Source organism: Leucoraja erinacea, chromosome 18, assembly GCF_028641065.1.
Source record: "Leucoraja erinacea ecotype New England chromosome 18, Leri_hhj_1, whole genome shotgun sequence".
NCBI classification, from domain to species: Eukaryota; Metazoa; Chordata; class Chondrichthyes; order Rajiformes; family Rajidae; genus Leucoraja; species Leucoraja erinaceus.
Window position 1 is genome coordinate 11,996,311 of NC_073394.1, and position 27,590 is coordinate 12,023,900.

The 27,590-nt window shown below is 43.5% G+C and overlaps 1 protein-coding gene across 7 annotated transcripts in view; it reads right to left on the reverse strand.

Annotated features, from left to right (window-relative positions):
- The window catches only part of tead1b (TEA domain family member 1b), a 175,511-nt gene that overhangs the window by 16,634 nt on the left and 131,287 nt on the right, over window positions 1-27,590 (reverse strand). Inside the window, exons 4-12 of one of the 7 annotated variants that reach the window (XM_055649322.1) lie at window positions 26,823-26,887; window positions 23,632-23,694; window positions 23,474-23,536; window positions 16,088-16,099; window positions 11,640-11,774; window positions 10,634-10,680; window positions 8,726-8,787; window positions 6,876-7,000; window positions 3,007-3,180 (exon numbers count right to left, since the gene is read on the reverse strand). In XM_055649322.1, coding sequence (XP_055505297.1) covers window positions 3,007-3,180; window positions 6,876-7,000; window positions 8,726-8,787; window positions 10,634-10,680; window positions 11,640-11,774; window positions 16,088-16,099; window positions 23,474-23,536; window positions 23,632-23,694; window positions 26,823-26,887 — 746 coding nt within the window. Of the gene's footprint in view, window positions 1-3,006; window positions 3,181-6,875; window positions 7,001-8,725; window positions 8,788-10,633; window positions 10,681-11,639; window positions 11,775-16,087; window positions 16,100-23,473; window positions 23,695-26,822; window positions 26,888-27,590 lie in introns of all 7 variants that reach the window. The other 6 variants (XM_055649323.1, XM_055649324.1, XM_055649325.1 and 3 more) reach the window with 6 other exon arrangements.

Sequence of the window (27,590 nt, forward strand, 5' to 3'; positions counted from 1 at the left end):
TGTTTTTAGCCGGAGGTGGAGGCCAAGCATAATCAAGGATCAAGCATAATCAAGGACCAATCTCACCCCAGTCACCCCCTCTTTTCCCCTCTCCCATCAGGCGAGTAGTACAGAAGCTTGAAAATGCACACCACCATATGAAGGGGACAGTTTCTTCCCAGCTGTTATCAGGCAACTAAATGGTTCTCTCATCAGCTAGAGTGTGGTCCTGACCTCCTATCATCCTCATTAGAGACTTTTAAACGATCTTTAATCAAACTTTATCGGACTTAAGCTTGCACTAAATGTGTGCCCTTTATCTGTGTACTGTGGACAGATTGATTGCACACACTTAGTGCAAGATTAAGTCCGATAAGATTTGATTAAAGATCATTTAAAAGTCTCCAATGAGGATGATTATATTAATGTGTAATCTTTTCTTTGACCAGATAGCATGCAAACAAAAGCTTTTAATTGTACCTCAGTACACGTGACTATAATAAATTAAACTAAGTCATTGGGGACTTTTAAAGCGGGGATTGACATATTCTTGATTAGTAAGGGCATCAAAGGTTATGGGGAGAAGGCAAGAGAATGGGGTTGAGGGAGAAAAATAGATCAGCCATGATCGAATGGCAGAGAAGGCTTGATGGGCCGAGTTGCTCAATTCTGCTCCCATCCCATATGATTTTATGATCCAGTGCTTCTTAGACACTGGGCCTTAAAGTGAGAAAATAAGAACTTGCATATAATTCCTTGGGCCAATATTGAACTTTTCAGAGACTTGGGAGTTCCAAGATGGAATGTGGCCACTCTGAGCATGCTGCTCCCTCCAGAAGTGGGTGTATTGTACTCATGTATGGTACGATTGAACTGGATAGCAGGCACTTCATTGTACCTCTCAACATGTGACAAATGTTTAATCTAAAGCAAACTAAATAATTGGACAAAGTGCAGGCAAATAAGATGAGTTCATCTTGGCATCATGTTCGACACAGACAGTGTGGGCCAAAGGGCCACTTCCTGTGCTGTACTGTTCTATGTTCTTAATAAAAATTAAATGCTGAATGTGAAAAAAACAAACCAAGATGAATTAATGATAGTTCTGATTAGGAGTCTGCTTGGTTAATGGGATACTAGACTACGAATGAGGGGTAGAATTCTTAATCTAACCTTCTGACACTGATAAAACATTAGCTATGAGCAGCAAATATCAACACCCCTATTTATCTGAGGAGAAAATTGGGTCTTTTTTTTTTAAAATAGTGTCAGGGTCAGAATTTTATTTTCCATTCCTGGCTTATTGCATCATTAGCAGACAATGGAGTTGACCCATTACTGTGGTCTGGAGTCACACAGGGTAGGGCATTAGTGAAACAAATGCGTTTAATATCAACAATCGTGATTTCCCTGCATTACTTACATTTGCATTTATTGCAAGTTTATCTGATTATTTGAATACAAGATCCTCAAATGCCGAGATGAGATTCTCACATCATGTCCACAGGCTGTCTGCAATAATTTGAACCTTATAATACCACATCTTCTTCTGTCGTATGGTGTGCACAGCCTAAAGTTGTAGGACAACTTGTTCTATTTGATCTTATTTGATTGTGCACGCCGGGTTGATTGCATTCGTTGCAATCTTCCACACCATAATACCACATAACATGTAATGTATATATGCTCGCATTTATATTAAATAACCTACTGCAAGAATTAGTATATATATTCGGGACCTTGCATGATCTTCCCCGAGACAAACCTTCGAAACAAAAGGAACGGCAGATGCTGGAATCTTGTGCACCACAACCCGCTGAGTTCCTCCAACACTTTGTATTTTGAGACAAACCTTCATAAGACAAGAGCAGCTCCTTCCACTGTTACCAGAACTGAATGGTCCTCCCATAAGGTAGGGTGTGGTCTTGATCTCCCAGCTTACTTCATTACGGACATTGGACAATTTTTCTATAACTGTAACACTATACTCTGCACCCTGGTACTTTTCTCTTCGCACTACCTGTTGTGTGGGCTTGAAGGTACTGATGGATAGTACGATTTGAATGGATAGCTCATAGTTTCTCAGTACATGTGACAACAACAAACTAATATGCAATTCAACCTCATTCAATAAACCACTGACTGGGCAACAGACCTAGACCAATGCTGGGATCACAATATCCTCATGCTATTAGAAAGGAACAAACCACTATGTTAAAACCACAACCACAGATGAGGTAGTAAATGCAAAGTTACAGATTAAGGCATAAAAAGCTGCAGATGCTTGAATCTTGAAGAGAATATTCATTCTTTACTCAGAGAGTGGTAGCGGTGTGGAATGAGCTTCCAGTGGAAGTGGTGGAGGCAGGTTCATTGGTATAATTTTAAAATAAATTGGATAGGCATATGGATGAGAAGGGAATGGAGGGTTATGGTATGAGTGCAGGCAGGTGGGACTAAGGGGAAAAAAAGTTGTTCGGCACGGACTTGTAGGGCCGAGATGGCCTGTTTCCGTGCTGTAATTGTTATATGGTTATATGGTTATTATTCTGAAGAAAGGTTCCAAACTGAAACATCATCTGTCCATTCTCTCCACAGATGCTGTCTGACCCGCTGAGTCCCTCCAATAACCTGTGTTTTAGTCAAGTTATAGATTGACCTATTGCGTACCATTTACTTCCCCAAAGAACATTCATAATAACATTTATTTTCGGGAGAATATATTTATGCAAAAGAATTAACGGCACAGAAACAGGCCACAATTTAACCAAACATATCGATGCTTACATTTATACACCCCAAGACCCTTCACAGTTTTCAATGCATTTTTCTACTCTTTAGCCCTGCTCATTGTACCATAGGGGCGTGCTTAGATTTAACATTAATGAGCCCTTCCACAATTCATGAGGCCAGCTTGAGATGTTCACATCTCCGGAATGGGGTTTGACCCCAGAAACCTTACCCTTCACCAACTGAGGCACAACAGATAAATCTTTAAAGAATTCATTGAAGATGGAGTGTGCTTACCCAGAATTTCACCAGGAAAAAGGCATTATGGGGTCCTTTTCCATACAGTTCCTTAAGGCCACCTTTTTTCTCTGGGAACTTATCATAGATTTGGCGAATGTCCACAGATTCGAGCAAAGGGTCACTGTAGGAATGGTTGGTCTGTCCAATATGTACAAAGAGGTGCTTGTTATACTGCATAAAAAGATGAAAAGTGCAGCGTTATCATTTCTATAGAAACAAATCCAACTCGCACAATGCCATGCAGTTAGTTCACAGGCATAGGCTAATGATTCCAATAATGGGAGCTCACACTGAGTGCATTCAAAGAATTTTAATTAAAGAAAAAAAAATACTCGGGAAGGACGAGCTTTAACATCGCATCAAAACAACTTAAACATTGGAGCCGGTGCAAAGTGAGACACTTTTCAATCGACGGCACGGTGACAGTGGTAGAGTTGCTGCTTTACCGTACCAAAGACCCAGGCTCGATCCTGATTAGGGGTGTTGTCTGTATAGAGTCTATACAGAGCTCACCCCCCTCCATGACACACTGGTCAACCTGAGGAGTACCTTCAGCAACAGACTGGTTCCACCAAGATGCAGGACAGAACGCCACAGGAGATCATTCTTTCCTGTGGCTATCAAACTGTACAACTCCTCCCCCTTCTGTCGTGGGGTAGACTGATTCCTCCTCCCCCCCCCGCACCCCCAATCTTTGCACATCCCCAATCCTTTCCACTCATCACGTTAATTTCATGTTTCATGTATCTTGTGTTTTATGACTGTTGGCAAATTAATTTCCCTCCTGGGATAAATAAAGTTCTATCGTATTGGACGTTCTCCCCATGACAGGCATGGGTTCTCACCGGGAACTCCAGTTTCCTCCCACATTACAAAGATGTACAGGTTTGTAGGCTAATTGGCTTGATAAAATAGTAAATTGTCCTAAGTGTGTGTAGGACAGTGTTAATGTACGGGGTTTGTTTGCAGAATCAGCCGAAGGGCCTGTTTCCGCCCTGTATCACTAAACTAAACTAAACTAATCTACAAGGACACTTAATTATATCAGTTTGAAGAAGGGTCCTGACCAGAAATGCCATCTGCCCATTCCCCTCCCCAGATGCTGCCTGGCCCGATAAGTTCCTCCAATAGTTTATTGTTTTGCTCAGGAAACCAGGACGTCTGTGCAAATAAGCTGGTCATATTCTATTTGGGAGCCTCAGTGAGATTGAACCAACATGCGTTTATAACTTCTCTCACCCCTCCTTGACCACACGTTGCACTATTTGGCAGGGCTGTTAACTTTTGGGTTATGCACCCAGGATAACATTATACTCAATGAGAATGGAGATGACTGGATGATTTTGCTAACAACAACCTGTTGGCCACAATTACGTGACTGAGATTACTTTTACACATGTAATTTATATGTAGTTGTATTTCACGCACTGCCACTTTCTGTAGAAATTAACTTGCCTTTTTTGGAAGCAGTTATCGACTGTTCTGTTCCTCCAGTTTTCTGAGTATATTGACTAGTTTTTGGCTTTGAATTTACATTCCTTGCCCATCTCCCAACAATTTTAATGTCTCCATCCAGAGTGTTTGACAACTGTCCATTAAAGGTTACATTGCTCTTTAAATTATTTTCCAAGCATAATTAAAGCAATTACTGTTTATTCAGTTATTTACAAAAAAATGTTTCACTATTTCCTGATAGTTTAAGCTTCTGATATTGATGTTGATGAACACTTGCATTATCAAGGTACAAGACCCAAATAGGATTGGAATAGTTGTCCACTTGATGATCAGTATGGACAATGGTGGGCCGAAGGGCCTGTTTCGTTGCCGTCTGTGCCTAAGCTTATAAATGGCACTGCTCTATTAGAGGCTGGCATTGACTTAATACACCAACGTCAATCCGCCATTGCCCAGTATGAAGGAAAACTGTTACAGACGTGTACAAGAAAGGTGTTACCATAAAACATTGTTCAAGGATGTCCTTGAGAGCAGGGAACTTTCTCACCCCAGGCAACAACCGTGACCCCAGTTCCTTATCAAAGCAACTAATCTTTAATGGCCTTCTGAGTGTAATTTAAACAAAGATTATTTTAATCAATAATATTTGACCTTTCTACTTGACCTCACTTTCAGCATTAAATTGGGAAGCAGCCCAGTTAAATTACTTGGGCAATGTTGTGCAGAAGGCTGAGGGCTGATGTTACAGAGGTGCATAAAATCATGAGGTGAATAGATAGGGTGAACACACAGTCTTTTTCCCCAGGGTACAGGAATCAAGAACGATAGGGCATTGATTTAAGTTGAGAGGGGAAAGATTTAACAGGAACCCAAGGGGCAACATTTTCACACAGAGGGCGGTGAGTATATGGAACGAGCTGCTAGAGGAAGAAGTTGAGGCAGGTACAATAACAGCATTTAAAAGACATATGGACAGGTACATGGATAGTAAAGGTTTAGAGGGAGATGAGGGCAAACGGGACTAGTGTTGACAGGCCATCTCGGTCAGCATGGATGATTAGAGTATGGTAACTCTACCACAGCGGTAGAGTTACTGCCTCACAGCACCAGAGACCCAGGTTTGGTTCGGACTACTGGTGTTGCCTGGAATTTGTACGTTCTTCCCTGTGAGCGCATGGGTTTTCTTAAGATACTCCAAAGATCTACAGGTTTGTAGGTTAATTGACTTTGGTAAAATTGGAAATTGTTCCTGGTGTGTTAGAATGTGTTCAAGATTCAAGAAATTTATTGCCATGTCAACAAGTTGATAGGAATGTGTCTTGGTTCGCTCTCAGACAGATACAATACAACCACCACATACACCACAATAAATAATACAGACAATACCGTACGAAGGACAATATATACAGGAAGGACAGTACCCAGCAGCGTCATATTAAGCATAAGTGCAAGTGTAAAAGAAAGTGCAAAGTGATTAGTGCAAATTCAAATATCTGATGGCTTGGAGATAGGTGCTGTCTCTGAAGCGAGATGTTTTACTTTTAATGCTTCTATATCTCCTTCCTGATGGGAGGAGATTAAAGAGGTAATGTGCCGGGTGAAAGTGATCTGCTATGATTTTTTTGGCCTTTCTGGTGAGTAAAGTGATGTCACTGAGGGAAGTCTGCTGCAACCGATGATCTTAGAAGCTCGGCGCACTGTTCTCTCCAGCCGAATCTTATCCTGCGAGGTTGTGTGACCATACCAGACAAGCTTAGAGAATGTGAGTATGCTTTCTATGGTAGACCTATAGAAGTGGGTCATGGCTGGTCGACCGACCCTGAATTTTGTAAGCTGCCGCAGGAAGTAGAGTGGCTGGTGGCACTTACTGATTATGAGACTGGTGTTGAGCTCCCATGATAGTGTTAGTGTATAGGCTGGACAGTGCGGACTCAGTGGGTAGAGGGACCTGTTTCCACTCTGTATCTCTAAAGCCCAAATTAAGAATCGTTTACGTTTAAAGTCAACAAAATTGGTTGAATTAGTTCCATTAGATTATCTCTCCATCATTCATTCAACACAGATATAAAAAATGAACACCTCTTCTTCAGAATGCAGTGATGATTGGAAAACAACTAATTGGAATTGGAACTATTGGGTAAATAAACTAAACTGAAAAACATTTTTAAACCATCATGTTTGCCAAAATTGAGAGAATTTTTTCTGGCCTATTGTGGATGTTGATTGTAAGGCTTTATTTACTACAGATGACACAAGGGTTTTCTGAATTGTGTGCATTAAAAGAAATGCCTGGGTTGTATCAACACTTGAATGTAACAATGATCCAAACCAGGAGGGTGAAATACAAGTGGTCGCATTCTGAGTTCCTCCCACAGTTCACAAACGGACTGAATCAACTGTGCAAGCCTTACCGAATTGGGGTCTCTCTGCTGTTCCAGGAAGGCCGAGAATTCCACAAGCCTAAGTTTCGATGTGCCAATGGATCGGCCTTGCCATGCAGGAACTGAGGGGGTTGGGGCAGCTGCAGACTCGTAACCTGCACATCGAAAAAGAGAAAATAAAGCTGACTCAATAGCAATCTTATAGCAATGTAGAAAATCACCAGGGGAAATACGATGAATGCAGAGTTTATTTTCCCCAGGTAGAGGAATCAAGAAATGGAGGACATAGGTTTAAGGGGAAAGATTTAATAGGAACCCGAGGGGCAACTTTTTCCACACAGCTGGTGGTAGGTATATTAAATGAGCTGCTAGAAGAGGTAGTTGAGGCAGGTACAACAACATTTAAACATTTGCACAGGAACAGTTTAAAGAGATATGGGCCAAACACAGGCAATGGGATTAACTTGGATGGGTATGTTGGCCATCATGGATGAATTGGGCTGAAGGGCTGTTTCCGAGCTGTATCTATTTGGGCAGAACATAAACTGACCACAGGATAAAACCATTTGTCTCTGCACCCACTAACTGGTTGGTGATACATGGCTTAATTATATTAAACTCCAAAGAAACTATGCACATCACACGGACTCAGAAGGTGACAGACAATCACCGCCAGCTCCATGAAGCTGAACAATCAGGTAACACTCAAGCAGTTGAAAGAGCAAATTAACTTTACTTCATCAGCCAAAGGGTTTATTAGAGGAATGTCCTGGCTTGGTTTTTAAGATGCGAGGCATTTTTCTTTGGCAGAGGCGAAGAAATGAAAGACAGAAACAGAGCAAGAGGCAGATTGTGAATGGAAAGAAGCAGAGAGACGTGGAGAGAAAGTTAGAGTCAAGCGTCAAGAGTCACACGTGAATGTTGCCCGAGGAGGTGGAAGTAGATATTTTCACACCATTTAGCAGCATCCCGAAAGTATTTAACTGCCATGAATTACTGGCCACGGAACAATAACATTCTTACTGCAGCTTTACAGGCCCATTAACACGATAACACAGAAATAAATATAGAATAATCCGACATATATAAAATTAATAACTGTAATACAAGGTAACCAGACTGTGACAGTGGAAATCCGAAGCCCATTGTGCAACCAAAGACACAGTCCATAGAAAATCATGTGTAGGAAGAAACTGCAGTTGCTGGTTTACATCGAAGACAATAGACAATAGACAGCAGGTGCAGGAGTAGGCCATTCGGCCCTTCGAGCCAGCACCGCTATTCAATGTGATCATGGCTGATCATCCCCAATCGGTACCCCGTTCCTGCCTTCTCCCCATATCCATTGACTACACTATTTTTAAGAGCCCTATCTAGCTCTCTCTTGAAAGCATCCAGAGAATCTGCCTCCACCGCCCTCTGAGGCAGAGAATTCCACAGACCCACCACTCTCTGTGTGAAAAATTGTTTCCTTGTGCTGCACCCTCCGAAGATGCTGGAGTAACTCAGTGACTTCGGCCTGAAGAAGGGTCTCGGCCCGAAACGTCACCTATTTCTTTTCTCCAGAGATACTGCCCAACCCGCTGAGTTACTCCAGCATTTTGAGTCTCTCTCCACAGTTGCTGAGGTTACGGCTGCACAGTATTCAAGAGATTGGTGGGTGCAGGGAAGAACCTGGTTTTCAGGCTCCCAATGGTAACAGCAAGAGGAGAGCATGGTCAGGATGGTGTGGGAGAAGAGAGTAAAAATTAAAGGGGGGGGGGGGGGGGGGGGGGGGGGGAGAGAGAAAAAGGGTATGGGAGGGTGCAGCTGCACAGTGGGGTAAGATGGGCCCAAAGAGAGCAGAGAAGAGCAAGTGAAAACAAGCACCTGTATCTTACCTGAAATAGGTGTTGCAACTGCTGGTTGGGCTGCATAAGCCTGCTGGGCAAAGGGCTTCACACTGCAGGGAAAAAAACATCCACGTTACTGAACGCAACAAGGATGACTTGCATATCAACACCACACAATGATTCACCGCAAAGCACGAACATCTAATGAGCAGTTTACAGATAACAATTAACTTGCATGATGCAGAAGATTTTATCCTGAGCTGTGAACTAAACCAGTCTTCCCCCAATCTACCACAAGCAATCTACCACAACCTCCTGGATTATGGAGCCTGATTTGCAAAGCAATGGCTTTGGGGGGGGGGGGGGGGCAGTGAAAACATGACCTGAAGCATCAACCACGTTACTCTCTCTACGGATGCTGCCTGACCAGCAGTGCCTGACCAGTGTTTCTAACACAAACATACATACTTCATGAACTGTCTGAAAAGCATTATCCTAAAGCATGGAGGAAGCAAAAAGATATGGAAGTGTGAAAATGCATATGTCCAGATTCTGGAACAGTTTCTTCCCAGCTGTTATCAGGCAACTGAACCATCCTACCAACAATTAGAGAGCAGCCCTGAGCTACCATCGACCTCATTGGAGACCCTTGGACTATCTTTGATCAGACTTTATTCGACATTATCTTGCACTGAACGTTTTTCTCGTTATTCCCTTCATCATGTATCTGTACACTGTGGATAGCTCGATTGCAATCACGTATTGTCTTTCTGCTGACTGGCTAGTATGCAACAAAAGCATCTTAGTGCACGCGACAATAAGCTAAACTCAAGCTCAAATAAATTTTATTTTGGAAAGGATAGACACATGACGAGGACAGAGATGGATGAGTTTGGGGAAAAGGGTGGCTGAAAGTGATTGGGGCTAGTTGAAATAGTATGCAAAGCGCTAACATGGCCTGAATGGCCTCAATATGCACTACAAGATCCCAAAATTGTAACGTTCTTCAGAAAACGCTGGAAAGCAGCTAATGCTCAGTGAATATCCCCCCCCCCCCATCAAGCTCCATTCATGGTGTTAATTTCACATTTACTGGGATGCACAAGGTTAACATTGCGGCATCCAGAGACACAGAGGCTGCGGATGCTGGAATCAGGAGCTAAAAGCAAATTGCTGGAGGAACTCAGTGGGTCCTGACGTTGTGTGGGAGCTGGCAGTATAGAGTTGGTTGAGGGAGGTATCAGGTAACCAAGTAATTAATATTGTTGGACTTCCAGCGATCTTTCTCCGCCTGTACCAGCCAAATCCACGGGTGGTACAGTGGCGCAGCGGTAGAGTTGCTGCCTAACAGAGCAAGAGACCCGGGTTCGATACTAACTATGGGTGCTGTCTGTACGGAGTTTGTACGTTCTCCATGTGACCGGGTTCGGGTGCTCCGGCTTCCTCCCACACTCCAAAGACGTGCCGGTTTGTAGGTTAATAGTCTTCGGTAAAATTGTAAATGGTCCCTATTAAGCGTAGGAGAGTGTTAGTGTGAGGGATTGCTGGTCGGTGTGGACTCGGTGGGCCGAAGGGCCTGTTCCCACATTGTACCTCTGCCCAACCAGTGACAAGCGCACCGCCCCGTCTTTAAATAGTTTTAAACAGGATGCAAAACAGGTCATTGCCTAAAATGTCATCTGTCTATTTCCTTCCATGGATGCAGCCGAGCAAGCCTGCTGAGTTCTTCCAGCAATTTGCATTCTGCTCAATATTCCAGCATCTTGCAACTCCGTAGCCAACACTTTCTCAAATGAAATTAGAATTAGGGATGGGCTATAAAGGTTGGCTTGTCAACCATACCCTTACTTCATGAATGAACCCCCCCCCCCCCCCCAAGAACGGGAACAATTAAAAAATAGTTAGAATTGATGCACAACAAACATGACATTGCTCCAAAGTGATGGCGTTACTTACTCTTGTGATGATCCTGGCTGTCCTGTGGGCATTACACTTTGCCAGAACTGGAAAAAACATAAAACCTGTTAGAGCATTGGTCGGGGATAAGCACAGAATACATCCTAAAATGTTTGCAAAGTAAATCCGAATAAACACAAGAACACAGAATAGTCCAGTTATGGTGCCTGTGCTACCTGGCTTCCCTAAAGTGCCAACATGTCCTTGACCATTCATCTTGAAGTTGAGATACAACCAGAGATGGGATAGTGGTAGATAAGTTATGGTTTGGTCTATCGTCTAGGCCGCACTATAGCCTTGCCGAAATACAAGAGGCTTGTGGAGAGGCAGAGATTAGTTTAACTTTGCGTGATGTTCAGCACTGACATTGTGGGCCGAAGGTCCTGTTTCTGTGGTGTACTGTTCTATATTTTATACCTTCATTGATAGAGTGGATGTGGATAGGATGTCTAATTCATGCCTCGGCTCGCACAGCTGAAGCTTTCAAGCACCTGATGATAGTTTAGATTAGAGACACAGCGCGGAAACAGGCCATTCGGCCCACCGTGCCAACCACGGCCATCCATACGCCAGTTCTATTCAACACAATAGGGACAATTTACAGAAGTAAATTAACCTATAAACCAGAGCACCTGGAGAAAACCCACACTGTCGCAGGGAGAATGTACAAACTCCGTACAGACAGCACTCGCAGTCAGGATTGAACCTGGGTCTCTGGCACCGTCAGGCTGCAACATTGCCAATGGATATTTTTAAGGCAAACATTGACACATTCTGGATTAGTACGGATGTCAAGGGGTTATGGGGAGAAGGCAGGAGAATGGTGTTGAGAGGGAGAGATAGATCAGCAATGGTTGAGTGGACTCGATAGTCCAAATGGCCTAATTCTGGTCCCATAACGTATGAATTTTACCGCTGCGCCACTGTGCCGCCCCAATGATGAGCAACAGCAACATGGCAGGTTATAGTTCAAGGCAACGCCAGGAAATGAAGCCACATCACTTACTCCGGGTGCTGCTTGGAAGGAAGGTCGAGGGATTCCTGGCAACCCCAGCTTGTGTTGAATGGTCGTGGCCGACACTATCTGTGCTGAAGACATTGCCGCCATGCTCTGGAGAGCTTTGTCCTTCACTGCCTGATCCTTGAATAGACCAGAACATAATCTCACGCTGTGTTCTGACACCAAGAAACCATCCACACATCTTCCCTCCCCAACCCCCACCTCCAGAAGCTAAGCAACATGCTCCACACCATCACCCCACAGAGAGTATTTCTCAAACGACAAACATTCCCATTAAAATGAAGAAAAATATAAGACCCAGCCTTGAATACAGTCCATCACACCCATGAACACAAATAATGTGTCCAATTCCATTGCTAACCCCAGGTTTATATTGTCCTTTGCTTGTTTTATTCACATAATATTTCAGCCCCTACAGAGGCAGCTCACTCATCACGTCTGTGAGATCTCTCTCCAATTAATTCCCCCCTTCATTTTAACCCACCCTAATATTCAACCAATTTAGTGTCTCTGTGTCCGTTCCATTTGCAAATTCCTCCTTTTGTTGTTCTTGCCCAGTTCCCTCCTGAAAGTCCCCATTGAATCTTGTTCTGGGGTGGTCCAGGTCACACCCACTCCTGGTGAGAAATCATTGCTCCTCGTCTCCCCGCGTATCTCCATGACAATGACGTCCTCTCTGTCTGGCTACCCAGCCTGCTAACCTCCCAATGTACTCAGCACAACCCTAGGTGGAAGAAGCTAGTACGATGGCGATGTTTAAGATGCAATGAGGCAGGCACATGAACGGGCGGAGAATGGAGAATGCGAGGTATGGAGCATGTACAGGCAGATGGATGAGTTAAAATTGCCATCATGGTCGACACAAAACAACGTTGGCTGAAGGGGCCTTTCGTTAATTTTTATCATTGTTGGCGGATGCTCAGATACCTCTTGTGTATCAAGGAATTGCAGATGCTGGTTTAAACTGAAGATAGACACAATAAGCTGGAATAACGTAGCGAGACACATAGTCCCACTGAGTTACTACAGATTTTTTACTATCTCAGATGCTTCTTGCTGTTACTCTCTACACACACGGACCTGTCCATACGGGAAGTCCAAGGTCTGTCCATTCCCTCCACAGATGTTGCCTGATCTGCTGAGTTACTCCACCTTCCTTACTTATTAGATTCCAGAATCAGCAGTCCTTTGCACATCTGCCCATTATCCCCACTTTACCTGGTACCATCTATCGCCTACCCCTCAATCCTGCCTCACCCCTCCTCCTCACCAGCTATCTCCCCCTCTATGATCACAGCCCACTTGCATGGTCTCAATCCGAAATGTCGACTGCCCCTCTGTCTCCACAGATGCTGCCTGACCTGCTGAGTTCCTCCAGCAATTTGGAAGATTATGTGATCTGGATTGCGGTGTCTGAAAGGGTGGTGGAAAGGGAATAGGGGCAACTTTTAAAAGGCAATTGATTATGTAAGTGCTTTTGTGGGCAAAAGAAAATTAAATTAATTGAACCATTCTTTCAAAGAGTTAGCTCAGACACAAAGATAAATGGCCCTCCCCCCACCTGACTCTCAGTCTGACGAAGGATTTCGACCTGAAACGTCACCTATTCCTTTTCTCCAGAGATGCTGCCTGACCCCCAGAGTTACTGCAGCATTTTGTATCCTACTCAAGCTAAATGACCAATTGTGCTGCAAGATTCAATTTGATGATTCAGCTTTAAGATATTTTAAACTAAAAAATAGTTTCACAAATATAAACTTCACTGAAGTGAAAGTGAAAATATCAAGTGTATGTCACAACATGAGATAAAAACATGGGTAGTCGTTTAAAACCATGCAGCCAAAGCAATCAAACACATTGTGTTGCAGTTAGTGCATTTTAACCCCATAATGAACCACTGCAATTTAGATCTGGTAGCAAGCATACAAAACGTTTGTTGAGAAGTAAAATGTTTATTCCACTCAACTGATTGCTCCATTGGTCATAGATAGAGTCATAGATTGACACAGCGTGGAAACAGGCCCTTTGGCCCAACTTGCCCACACCAGCCAACATGTTGCAGCTACGCTAGTCCCACTTGCCTGCGTTTGGTCCATATTCCTCCAAATCTGTCTTATCCCTGGTGTAGTGCAGTGGGTCCACATTCAAATGGACGTCCTTCTATCCGTTAATCTACTTGAACTGACCCTGTGATTATGGGGATGTCACAGTTGTACCAAACTGCAGCTTATCTAAAACTCTATCGCAAACAACATTGGACCATTCACCAGGTGTGTCGTGTTCGCATGCCTACACATTGGAAATTCTCATCCTCATTTGTAGAACCTTTCATGTTCTCCACCCTCTAATGTTTTTCAGGCTTTTCTGCTCTTTCAACGGTGGCCTCTTGCACCTCAGTTAAACGCCCCATGGCTGGACGGCATCCCTTCAGCTGCCCAAGTCCCAAGGTCAGATTCAGATTCAGATTCAATTTAATTGTCATTGTACAGTACAGAGACAACGAAATCCCTCCCTACGCATGCTCTCCGCTTCTCTCTCCTTTTGGCCACCAAGTATCACATCATTCCTATCATTCCTGTCCACATCTCAAAAGGTTCACTGCACAGCAAAAGCTCTCGTTAACGCCTTTCCACTCTTTCCGTCTCCATTGGAGTCATTCAACCCAGAAACAGGCCATTCGATCCATCCTGTCCATGCCGACAAAAGATGTCCCATCTCAGAAAATCCCATGTGTCCACGTTTGGCCCATTTATCCCTGAACCGTTCCTGTCCATGTACCTGTCCTAATTACTACACAATCCACATAAATTTGCCCATTACTCAAAAGTTAATGTGGCATTGTAAAAGCCAGAAGGCTTTGATAACCCAAGAAGCAGCTGGGCGGGAGAAGCAATAGTGAGGAAGTGCCCAGGCTGATTATCGATTAACCCGTTTATCTGATTAACTGGAAATTCAGCAGGTGCTGCATGTTGAAGCGATTACTGCAGCTGGTTGCGTGAGGCGTGTGCACTTCTCAATTTCCCAGTTAAAACCTAGCCACAAAGGTTAACTACACCCTGCCTGCAGGCTTACACTGGGAAACGCATCACCTGCCACTGACAAGCCAACGCCCAAACTACATCTTAAAAATATGAAGAAGGATCCCTTCTATCCATTCACTCCACAGATGCTGCCTGACTAAGTTCCTCCAACAGTTTGTGTTTTGCTAAAGATTCCAGCATTTGCATTCTCTGGCATCTCAAGCCATACAAGTATTTAAATGGTGTATGTATGAATTATAAGGCCGAAAGATCCAAACCTGGAAAGTCTCCAACCCAAAAGATTAACTGTTTCTCTTCCCACAGATGCTGCCCAACCTGCTGAGTGTCTCCAGCTTGGATTTTGTTACGTTACAATCCACATTATAGTCAACCAAAGACTTGAGACTCTAACCTTCTGGAACAACAGGGAGGCTACTCAAACCTTTAAGTCTCTCTCACCACTCAATTAGATCACAGAGGTTCTGTATCTCCAGTTAGCAAAAGGGATTCCTAAATCAGTTATACCCATCGATAAGTTACCAATCCTTCTGTGTAATTTTTCAAATGAACCCCAAGAGATGTCACAAACTTTGGAGGGGGGGTTTCAACAATGTTTTGCAAGAAGTTCTTCCTAACAGGATATCCTGAATAACGTTTAGCCTTTATAGATTTAGAGAAACAGGCCAACCATTGATCACCTCGTACCCTAACACCATCCTACACACTGGGGACAATTTACAATTCTACCAAAGCTAATTAAGCTACTAAACCTGCACGTCTTTGGAGTGTGGGAGAAAACCGGAGCACCCGGACGAAACCCAGTCAGTCACAGGGAGAACGTACAAACTCTGTACAGACAGCACCTGTAGTCAGGATCAAACACGGGTCTCTGGCACTGTAATGCAGCAACTCTACACTGGGCCACTGTACCGCCCCACACCAGGGAATGGCCCAGCAGCCCTCATTTTACAGCAACAATCTCCATCTCACTGCTTTCCCCCAACCTGATCTGGAACTCAAAGGGAATGTTTCCATATTGACATCATCTTAAATCAAATATGAGGAAATATTGTTGAATGTTTTAAAGCTTGGAGGGTCTAAATGTACAACTTTCACCAGCTCCCTGCATTCAGGCGAATGCTCATTATGGGGTTGCAGTAAGCTTGGGTTGGGTATCAGGAGGAGGGGCAGCAGGTGAGCAGGGGTGGCATGCGGGTTGGCGTGGGAGGGGTTAGCCATTCCACAGAGAAGTTGTCTCAGAGAGACACAGAGCAGCAAATCCCTCCCTGGTGTACATGCCTCCAACATCACATACACCCTGCCGGTGACAAGCAGTCACTCGATACATGCCCACCCCACTACACAGAAGCAACAAAAATAAACAAGGAGAGCCAATCTTTTAAAAATACTCACCATGTTTGTTACCTGTTTACAACAACAAATAGTTTGTTAAATTATTTTTTGGATGGCAGAACAAAAAAGAAACCCAAATTACACAAGTTAAAATAAACATTACAGTAATCAATGCAAAATGGCAAAACTGTTCTGGATTTTTCCCCCTCCCTTATTCAGGCAATTTACTGACATTAATTGTTGGTTGCCCCTTCATTTGGGAATGACACAAATAGAAATCTGCTCACTACTATCCGGCATCCTCACTTCTAAATGTCCAATTCAGTCACCACATCCGCGGAACAAAACACTAAAATTGTTCCTCCTTGGTTATAAAAGCTTTGTTCAGCTGCTTTGACTGTTTGATCAACATCGTTACAAATTGCTCTTGGCACTGAAACGTAATAATCGTTGCTCTCCCCTGCTCTGCCCTCCCTCCCTACCCAAAACACTGAGAGAACTGCCATCCATCCATAAAGCCTGTAAAGGCTCCAACTTTAACACCCTGTGCCTTAAAAATTAGAGTGGGAAAAAAAGGTCTCTGCTAACAGAACTCGGGAGGATAAAATTAGTCACCCAATGTGAGGAGCAGACAGGGTGGCGGTTTTACCGAGCATGACCCTTTTTTGTTGAAAAGTCATTCTGATTTGATTAAAGACTATTTTGCTCCTTTATCGCAGAATCATCTTGCAACAGAGGCAGTGGCTGTTTGACCCATTGTTTCTTTGTCGTTTCCCTGAAAGACTCTGAAGTCATGAGGGGCATGGATAAAGGGAACGCTCATAGTCTCTACCCCCCCCCCCCCGATTGAAGAGGATTCTAAAACTAGAAGGCATAGAGCTACGGTGAGAGGGGATAAAAGTACAGGTGTCAGGAGTAATGGGGAGAAGGCAGGAGAATGGGGTTGAGAGGGAAAGATAAATCAGCCATGATTGAATGGCTGAGTAAATTTGACGTCTAATTGGCAACAGTGGCAAATTGTTCACTGAGATGGTAGTCCGTATCTGGAATGAGCTGCCAGAGTAAGCTACAGAAACAGATATAATTATGACTTTCAAAAGACATTTGGACAGATACTAATAAGAAGGGTCAGAGGAGTATGGGGCAAATGGGACTTAACCCAGAATACCAACTTGGTCAGCATGGACAAGTTGGGCCAAAGGGCCTGTTTCCATCCTGTACATCTCCATGACTCATATGTGCCCCATGCTTTCCTAAAGTCCAGCAACTTTTCTAGTGTTTATCCAACTTGTCCTCTGAAACTTTTTGCAGTGATGTGTTCTAGATTTCAAAAACTGACTGGATGTTTTTAAAAAATTCTCCCTTTTGTTTTTTTTCCAATTATCCTAAATCTACATCTTCTGGTTCCAGTTTTTTTTGCTGGCGTGAATTTATGCGTGTGTTTTATGTCAGGTGAATAATTTGCATTCCCCCAGGTCAGGATTCAGGAACTAGACGGTATAGAGGGGAAAGATTTAATAGGAACCTAAGGGGCATCTTTTTCACACCTAGGGCAGCATTTATTGGAACAAACTGCCAGAGGATGTGGTTGAGGCAGGTACTACAACATTTATAAGACATTTGGACAGATTCATGAATAGGGAAGGTTTAGAGGGATGTGGGTAAATGGGACTAGTTTCGATGGGTATCTTGGTCAGCGTGACAGGGTGGGCCAAAAGCCACAATTTTGTGCTGCCTGACTCTTTATGTGCGAACAAACATCTTATAATCTCGACAGCTCTTCCCTACAAGTTAAAAGGGAATTTTCATTTCATCTGCACAAGAGCAGGTTTTTACTCTAAAAGACCATCTTTCTGCACCTCCTATGGAAAGCACTCCACAATGAGAGACCACAGCTTATAGGTGATACAAGGAACAGCACAAGTTGATTTACAAAAATAAAAGTACTGGAGTAACTCGCAGCTTTAGGCAGCATCTCTGGAGGAAGTGGATGGATACATGACATTTTGGATGGGGTCCCTTCTTCAGACGAAGTGTCCTTTGTGTCGAGTCATGTGTAAAGCCTGTGTTCACCTCAACAAGTGAATATGTAATATTTAAATACTCTGCCTCTGCTTAGTATAACTCACCGCCAATAGGATCGTACAGTTTATTTGCTCTTTATTATGGTTGTTGGAAGGAATCGCATTTCCTTGAAATTCCACTGCAAAATTTACCCCCTTCATTTACACCCAGATCCCTTCAGAATCTGCGCCCTTCACCTCCTGACAGCACCTCACTGCACACGAGAACATATCATATCCTTCCTTTTCTATTTGCATTAAATCTTTATCCTCAATTGACCAAATCTTCAGCCACTGCGTACAGTTCCTCCTCGTTGACTTCATCAAGCCTCTTCAACACCTTTTTCTGATCAAAGGACAACAGTCCGAAATCTGCCCAGCAACCAAACCCTCTGAAACCATTCCACTCTCCTCTGTCACTTTGATTCCAATAGATGTTTTCCCCCTTGAATTTATCACATGATGGGACTGAAGGCAAATTAAATATCTCTTGCATTTCACTTCATGGCTGATTTAACCATCACTGTACAATTTATCAGAAACTGTAAATATTTGAGGATTGTCTCTGAAATAGTTAGGGGGGAGAAGTAGGAACAAATCGTTTGAAAGTCCAATTCATGCGCTTTCTGTTCATTGATAACAGATTTCAAAGCTCTTAGGAAATATAAAATCCAGGACAATTAAGAATTAACGACACACAATTTAAAAAAAATCAAAGATTTGAATTTACTAGAAAATAATTTCAATTCAATAAAACAAAACATTCATGAATGAGATGAACTTTGCAATCTTCTTTTTTCTTTGAATGGAATACATGTAAATCTTATACTATGAAGCTCTTACACAAACACTGTTCCTTGTAGACGCTCAGTTGGATTAGGAATAACCAATCTCAAAGGAATGAACATTTTTTTCCTCTCTCTGCCTTATAATTTGCTTTTCATGAGAGAGAAAGCAGTTAGTGTAAAAAAGCTCTCTGTGTCAGCCAAGCATCAGCCAGTACCGATGAAAGAACATGCAGACATAGCCAGGCACTGCATAACGAGCATCCATTAATCCTGTTCATTGTGCAATGAAACTCCGCCAATCCCTCCATCTAAAAGGAGTTTTCCTCTGGCGTATGAATTATTTAAAAAAAAACATTTTGTTTTTACACAAATAATGCCAAGCTGGAACAATTTGGCATCATTCTCGGTGTGGGTAAGAGTTGGGTGGCATCTGAAAACCAGAAAAACACCAGCCGAAATACAAGCAGACGAGAAACCAATGCAGAGGAAGTGGTTGTAAGTTTAACTCAGAATTTTGATCAGTGTAAGAAACTCAGGAGCCCAGGGTTTTAGCTGTGGGTCAGTTTGTGTGTCTGAAAAAGTGCAATTCTGAATGGTTGGGGGTGGGGCAAAGAGGTGAAAATTCTGAGATTTAAAGTAATCACCAGAAGAGGAAAAAAATCAAGTCCACCAAACTGACTTTCGGGGAGATCACAAGGAGCGAGAGGCTGACGACACTGTTTAACTGGAGCGAGAACAGACAGAGTTGGCAAGAGTCATTCGGTAGGTTTCTCCTCAGCACTAAATCCATTTGGACCGCTGCCTCCCTCAACGCTTTGTCGTCTAACCCGTCAAGAGGAATAAATAATGAAAGTGCAGTCGTCCTGGCAACTAGGTGAAAAGACAAGCAGCAAAATATCGTTGGATAGAACTATGACAAAGCCTGGCTGTGCTAACACCTGGGCTGTTCATTAAGGATCCTCTGCACATTTCCCTTTTGATTTTGAAACTAAATATTTTCATTAGATCATAAGTGATAGGAGCAGGATTAGGCCATTCGGCCCATCGAGTCTACTCCGCCATTCAATCACGGCAGATCTATCTCTCCCTGCTAACCCCACTCACCTGCTAATCCCATTCTCCCCGTAACCTGTACCTATTTTGTTCTACTTTAAAAAAAATAAACTCATTTTGGGACTTTACCGCTGTTACGTTTTTATTTGCCACTCAAGTTCAACTCCGAGCTGTAGTTAGTCATTCCAAGACATCTGTCTCTGATGTTAAAGTGTGTCTCTGATGTTAATTCCCAACCTCAACCTTTACATAGTTTGTGGAATCTGACATGTCGTGAGCCCATCTTGGTGAAGGGTCTCGACCCGAAACATCAGCCATTCCTTCTCTCCAGAGATGCCGCCTGTCCCGCTGATTTACTCCAGCTTTTTGTGTCTATCTTTCATATACAATTGCTTCAAGTACACTAGTGTTGTGCCACAGTCAACAATAACTCATATTGTTTCCCAATACTTCAATGGTCTTGCTTTGTTGCCGCAATGTATATTTTGCTACGTAGTGACATATTTTGAATAAGGTCGTTCTTAGGCTTCTTCGAAGACACAGAATGCAGATGCTGGAATCCTGAGTAGAAAACAGAATGCTGGAGGAACTCAGTGGGTCAGCCAGCATCTGTGGAGAGAATGGACAGTCAATGTTTCAGGCCAGGACTCTTTTTCAAACTCGAGATGAAAGGTCCCGACCCAAAACATCCTCTGTCCGATTTCCCTCCACAGATGCTGCCTGACCCATCCTCCAACACTCTTGTTTTATGATCCCAATCCATGATGGCTAGCCAGTGGAACTCTGTCTGACGCTGAATGCAATTTAATGCCATAGCTGAGTGTGGTGTACTGTCTGACAAGGAGGACTGGTGCAAAATACTGCCCTCACCCTCGACAAGAAAAACAACACAAATCCCTCTCCCCAGCATCAGTCCTTACTCTCTTTAGCCAAAGGTGAGCTCCACAAGACTGGTGCATTGCTAATATTAAACCTTTATTTCAGAAGGGCAGCAGGAATAAGCCAGGGAACTACAGGCTAATGAGCCTTACCTCAGTGGCGGGAAAGATATTGGAAGGGAATCTGAGAGGGAAGATTTATTTGCATTTGGAAAGGCAGAACTGATTAGAGATAGTCAACATGGTTGTGTGTGTGGGAGATCATATCCACAATGACAGGGAGGACAGGAGAGGGTAGGGTGGTAGACCATGTCAAGATGAACTTTAGTAAGGCCTTCGACAAGGTACTGCATGGTAGGTTGTTCCGTGGAGTTAAGACGCAAGGGAACCAGGTTGCGTGAGCAAATTGTATGAAGAATTGACCTGGTTGTAGGAATGTTTTTCTTTCGGATTGGAGGTCTGTGATTTGTAAGAGAATGTAAGCTGCATAATTAACAAATCTACACATGACACCAAAGTTGGTGGTGCGGTGGACAGTGAAAGTCTGTCTGAGTTTACAAAAAACAAAAAGAAAGTGCTGGAGAAACTTGGTGGGTCAGGCAGCATCTGTGGAGGGAATGGACATGGGACCCTTCTTTAGACTCGTGGACTAGAGGGGAGATAGCGGGTAGAAGGAGGTGAAGGGAAGAGGTGGGGCAAGTGGCGTCAAGTGATAGGTGGAACCAGATGAGATGGGGTTGATGGGAGGATGTCTGATGGGGGAGAGAAAGGTGGAGGGAAAGGAAAGTGAGGAGTTTTCATACAAGAGTAGCTGGTATCTGGAATGAGTTGCCAGAGGAAGTGGTGGAATCAGGAACTGTAAAAACATTTGAGAGGCTTCTGAACAGGTACTTGAATGAGCATGGCATAAACGGATATAGAATTAATGCAGGCAAGTGAAGGGTTGGTGAAGATAGGCATGATAACCGGCATAGTCACGGTGAGCCCAAGGGCCTGTTTATATGCTGTACCATTCTGTAACTTCCTCTTGCCCACTATGGTGCATCTGCCCTGGCAGTTTCCATGCAGTAAACTGTACGACCAAGTCTACAAAGCTGTTCTCATTTCTTGCCAAGTGTGAATGGTCAGTGAGCAGGGGATGAGATGGGATTTCTCACACCACTAGAGGGTAGTACACAACAGGCAAGTGACAATAAAATCAAACCACTTTCCTAAAGCAGTGAGAGGGTTTGATGGAATAATTTGACTCGGTAAGTGGATGGGCTGCAGGCTAGAATAGAGTGGAGCAGAGGGAGTGAGTGAGTCTGTATATGTGGGGGAGGGAGGGGTGAAGGGGCAAGTGAGAGGATATGTATCTGCCGTAGCCAGTGTGCCATTCTTAGAGTGTCAGCACGTGTGTGTGTGTGTGTGTGCACGCGCGCGTGGGAGAGAGCATGTGTGCGTGTCAGCATGTGTACCCATCCACATTCGTAGTATGGATGTGTATGTGCGTGACTGTGTGTGTGAGTGTGAGTGTAAGTGTAACTGTGAGCACGACTGTGAATCGGTGCCTGTGCTTGCATGTGTGTGTGGTGGGCACACCAAGCCTCCAGTTGCCACCGACTCCTCTAAGCTGGGTGGAAAAGCGGGTGCTGTTACGAGTCAGTCTGCAGCTCCAATCATTCTTGCCAGCGTGCTCTCGCTACATTCAGAAAACCAGATGCCTCACATATTTAACAAGCATGTCCGAGCCAGGCCAGCTTGTTATCTGTACCATGCAATTTAGCATATCTGGTCGGAAATAAAAACAATGCTGTTTTCTTTGTTCCTGTTTGTCATTTAACCCTTTGAGGACCATGCACAGTTACCGAGCAAATAAGCCTTTTGCTTCCAGTGGCCAGAAATGTCACATTATTTTGGTTACCTCATATTACAGATATTATTAATTTATTGTGTTTTTCATTATTATATATTATCATTGTTTCATTACATTTATGGGCCTGTTAAGCTGCAGCAGTAAATTGGAATCTCACGTTTCTGCTATCGGTACACATGACAACTAAACTCTCTTGTCTCTTTTCTGCGGCCTTGAAGCCAAGTGGATTTTTTAAAAAATTTAAACAGGCATTTAGGTCAAATCTGCCTCATTGTTATTTTGTCATTCGAGTTTTCTAGCACATCCTTTATCTCAATCCCTCAATGGTGTGAAAATGAAGATTCAACTGCAGACTATGTTTGTGTGCGTGGTGCAGTATGTGTCAGTGGTACTTACAACATTTAAAACCCAGGGCTAACAACCTGTTTGTCAAAAGCTTGTTATAATTTCTTGTGTGTAACATATATGCCAGATTTCTGCACACTTTGTTTTTTTTGCAATCTGCACACACACACACACATACAGTGAAAGGGATTTTTAAAAGATTCATGCAAATTTAGATTCTCTTCATCATCTTCAATCCACCTCAACAGAATTTGCCAATGGTGGGCCAAATCATTTTGATCTGCTCTTCCCAAGAGCATGCAGCCCAGAGGGTTAAATTAAAAACAGCATCACGGATAATGGCATGCAAGGTGAGCAGAGGCTCAGAGAGCGTGTCAGCAGAGGAGCAAGTGGCCTCCACGGGTGGGAGAGAGGAGAAAGAGGGAAATGAAGCAACAGCAAGCCCAAAGCAGGAAAGCGCATACCTTCAGCTTGGAATGAATCTCACGGGATTTCCTTCGGGCAAGAACCTGAATGTGACTAGACACCTGCAAGGGTTGGGGAGTGGATGAAAACAAAGAGAAAAAAAAGCCTGTAACCATGGAAACAAAAGCCCCTGTGCAAAGAAGCGAACCGGACGTACCTTGATGGCGGCTTGAATCTCCCGAACTTTCTTTCTTGCTAACACCTGTATATGACTAGACACCTACATTTTGTACCCCGTGAAACAAAAAACAAAAAAAAAGGCAAATTAAAGGTGAAACATGTGTTCTGTCTTCAGTCGATTGCTGTTGTTTTGGATAAAACATTATCTACACCTTCTTAACCAGCTTAGCACGTGTGAGGAATCTGAATTCCCAGCAGGCAACTATGCACTAATGCAGCATGGAGTGTCATCACTGCAGAAATCTCCACACAATTGCTGCATGTGTTGACCTGGATGGAGAAGGTTTATGTGGCCACGTGACAGGTGAACTTCTCAACCGTAGCACCCTCCAATGCCATTGTCATCAGTTGATTGGATTGGAGCACAAGCCATCAGCGTAAGTATTAGAAGAAAAACATGCACAAAGAAAAAAACTAATATACAGCCGTCGGAAGACTGCACTTCAATTAGAAAAATCGGTTTCAAGGAATAAAATATCGACAGCTGTGCTGCAGGTTTTTTTATTCATCCAAAAAAATAAATAAATAAAATGGAAATCAAACATGCAGGTTCGTACAACCAAGGCCCCACTTGACCCCGTGGCACAAATAACATAATTAAGAAGCAGCTCTCAATCCAATTAATTGATGCAATGCAAATTGGTGCAATGAGAAAACAGAAAACTCCAATGCATGTGTTTGGCCTCAAACACAAATTCAGAAGAGGTTTGTGGCAGTCACGGCTGATTCTGAGGTTTGGAGAGGAGGCTCCAGGAGACCAGAATAATCACCAGTGTGAAGTATCTCCCATGCCTTGATAGATAGAGTCACAAAAATAGGTGAGACTTTACACCTTGGAGAAAAGGACTCTTCGAGGATTGAAAGATGGAAATAGATTGACAGTTTGTACTAATTAAATGAAGGGTTACCATTATAAATTGTGTCAGACCAATTGCATGCCGGGAGCTGGGTTTTTAATCCATTCGGACTTACAAGATCCATCTAAATGATGGCTATGATTCAATGAATTGCTTTAAGTGAAAGCTGGGCTGGATTCAGTCCGTCATTATAGAGGCAGATATCATTAGACATAATTATAGAGGCAGATATTCAGTACCAGAGTGATCACTTGGACTAGTTCCGATCACTTAGAAGGACAGAGGACAAACTGCCCAGATTTTCACCCAACAAATTGCTTTTTCTCTTAAATCTTGGGTACCGCAGCTCTCCCAAAGGTCACCTGGTTTCGAGCAAGGTGGCGGGTGCATGCACAAGGCTATTGAGATGTACGAGATCATGAGGGGCACGGATTTAAATGAACACTCGGTCTTTTTGCCAGGGTGGAAGATTCTAAAACTGGAAGGAATAGGCTTAAGGTGAGAGGGGTGACATGCAAGACATTTGTAAGTCATGTAGGCAACTTCAGAGGTTATTCCGAATCTGGAATGATCTGCCAGAGGAAGTGGATACAATTATAACTTTAGCGAGACATTTGAACAGATATGTGGATAAGAAGTATTGAGAGGGCAATGGGACAAATAGAACCAACTCAGTATACCAACTTGGTCAGTATAGACAAGGTGAGCCAAAGAGCTTGTTTTCGTGCTGTTAAGCTCTAAGACTATGTACCTCAATGGCTCTCTTGGAGAGAAACACCAGGCTAGAGGGACATGGGCATATTTTATCATCAGTAATGACTTGCTCTTGACTCTTGACTCTTGGACTGCCGGATAATTAAACAAAAGGCAAATAGTCGATTGACTGGATGGCCAGTCCAACTAAAGAGACATTATCAATGATACATACATTGGGATAGCACAAGGGGATTTACTTACTAACAGGGAAGCAAATTGTCTGATCAATTGAGAAATGACCTGAGGGAATATATGGACAGAGTTTGGAGCTGTTGGCAGGCGCATGATATCACAAGCTATAATTCAGCATTGACAATTTTCTCAAGATGTTTTAAAACAAAGAACGGCCCTGTGGGCTAACGTGTGAAGCACTGCTCGTCTGGCAACCAGTAAACCTGCACAAAACCCTCCAAAAATATTCAGAATAGAAAGTAATCTTAACGCACAAAACCAAGAGAGGCCAGTCAGCCCCTCAAGCCAGGCCTATCATTCAACTAGACCACACCTGAATTCCACATCAAGAATTCGTGATTTCATTAGCAAATGGTTAGTTGCAAGTTATTTTTGGTCTACAATTCAGAATGTGTGGGTGCAAGATGGGTAACATTTAAGCACCAATCCATCCAAAACCATCTGACTGGCTGACTCCACAACATGGGGAATGAGGTAGTTTTAAAATAGAACAACTTTCGAGATTAAATTTCATTCTTCTAATTGGGCAAATGAAAGGCACAATGAAATATACTGTCATGATGGAACCACTGGGCTTGGTACGATGAATGAATGTGTTATTCTACTCGAGTACATTCTGGGGAGTTACTTGTAATGAGGAGGTGCAGGGGGTGGGGGGGGGGGGGGGGGAAGCAGAGGGTGGAGGCAGGCGGGGTGGAGGCGATCCTCATTTTTGAAGTGGTTCATTTTAGGAGGTTGCTCCTATGTAATCTCCCCCCATCACAAAGGAATACCGCCGTGATATGGCTCAATACACCCTTTCACTCAACATATGAACAAGGGTAAGCCATCTTGCCTGTGCTGCCATTCAATTAGATCATGGTTAGCAAAAAGCTAGATACCCCAGGTTCAAAATTGAAAAATTAAATTAATATAAATTCCCATTTGTTGAAGTTCCAAATTCCTTCCACCCTCTGGGTGCAGAAGTGATTCATAACCACTTCCTCTCCTCATCCAAGAGCCTCAAACCAATTAAAAGAGACTTTCTCGACCCTCCTCCATCATCTAATCAGTTCTGACACCTCCAACGGCACGTGCTAAATCATGACAGCCATTTTTATACTGGTGAACTACCCATTTAAAGCATAGCTCCAAAATTAGCACCTATTTAAGAAAGAAAGCTTAATTCCTGAACCTAATTCATTGATGGATATCCAACGCAGATGGAAGCAGCCATTTTGTTTTCATGAATGTAACTGCAGTGATGACAGTGATGTGCATAGCAGGTCAATGGCATTCTGCAGCAGCTATGCAAGGGACCTGACCCGCCTGAGACCAAGGCAACACTGTCCGACATGCACGTCCTCCCGTCGGTCTAGTTTACCTGCTTCCTGGTTCGTGTCTTCCCTGTTCTTAACTTGATGTACCTGGCTATCAACTCATTGCGACCTGCGAAACAAACAAAACAGTGGATGGTTATAAAGATTACCGACACAGGGTGGGGAATAAACCTTTACACGAGAACAAGCCTTCAAACACACGAGGAAAGGGGGGGGGGGGGGGGGGGACGGTGTTGGGAAGTATGTTTACGCTAAGCTATATGGACTGCTACAAGAAAATGCCAATAAGCTGGAAAGAAGATTTATGAGGATGTTGCCAAGACACTATGTCCTGACCTACAGGGATGGCTTGGACAGGCTAAGACTTTATTTCTTGGAGCGCAGAAGGCTGAGAGGTGATCTTTGAAATGGTTCCTTTTAGGAGGTTGCTCCAATGTGTTCTCCCTCCATCCCAGAGTAATACTAATTTCTTGATTAGTACAGGTGTCAGAGGTTATGTGGAGAAGGCAGGAGAATGGGATTAGGAGGGAGAGATAGATCAGCCATGATTGAATGGCGTAGGCTTGATGGGCCGAATGGCCTAATTCTACTCCTATCACATGATCTTATTAGGGAAATCGACAGCTGGTGATGTTTCTCCTTGCTCTGTTGCCTTGCTCATCTGGTGGCAGTAAACCTAACCCATTTTCAAGATGCGTTTCCCTTGGAAGATATTTGAAGGTATTTGAAGCTGTCCAGTTACCAAATCAGGTCAGATCGGGGGGGGGGGGGGGGGGGGGGGGGGGGGACAAGACCTGTCCAAGGGCGGATGA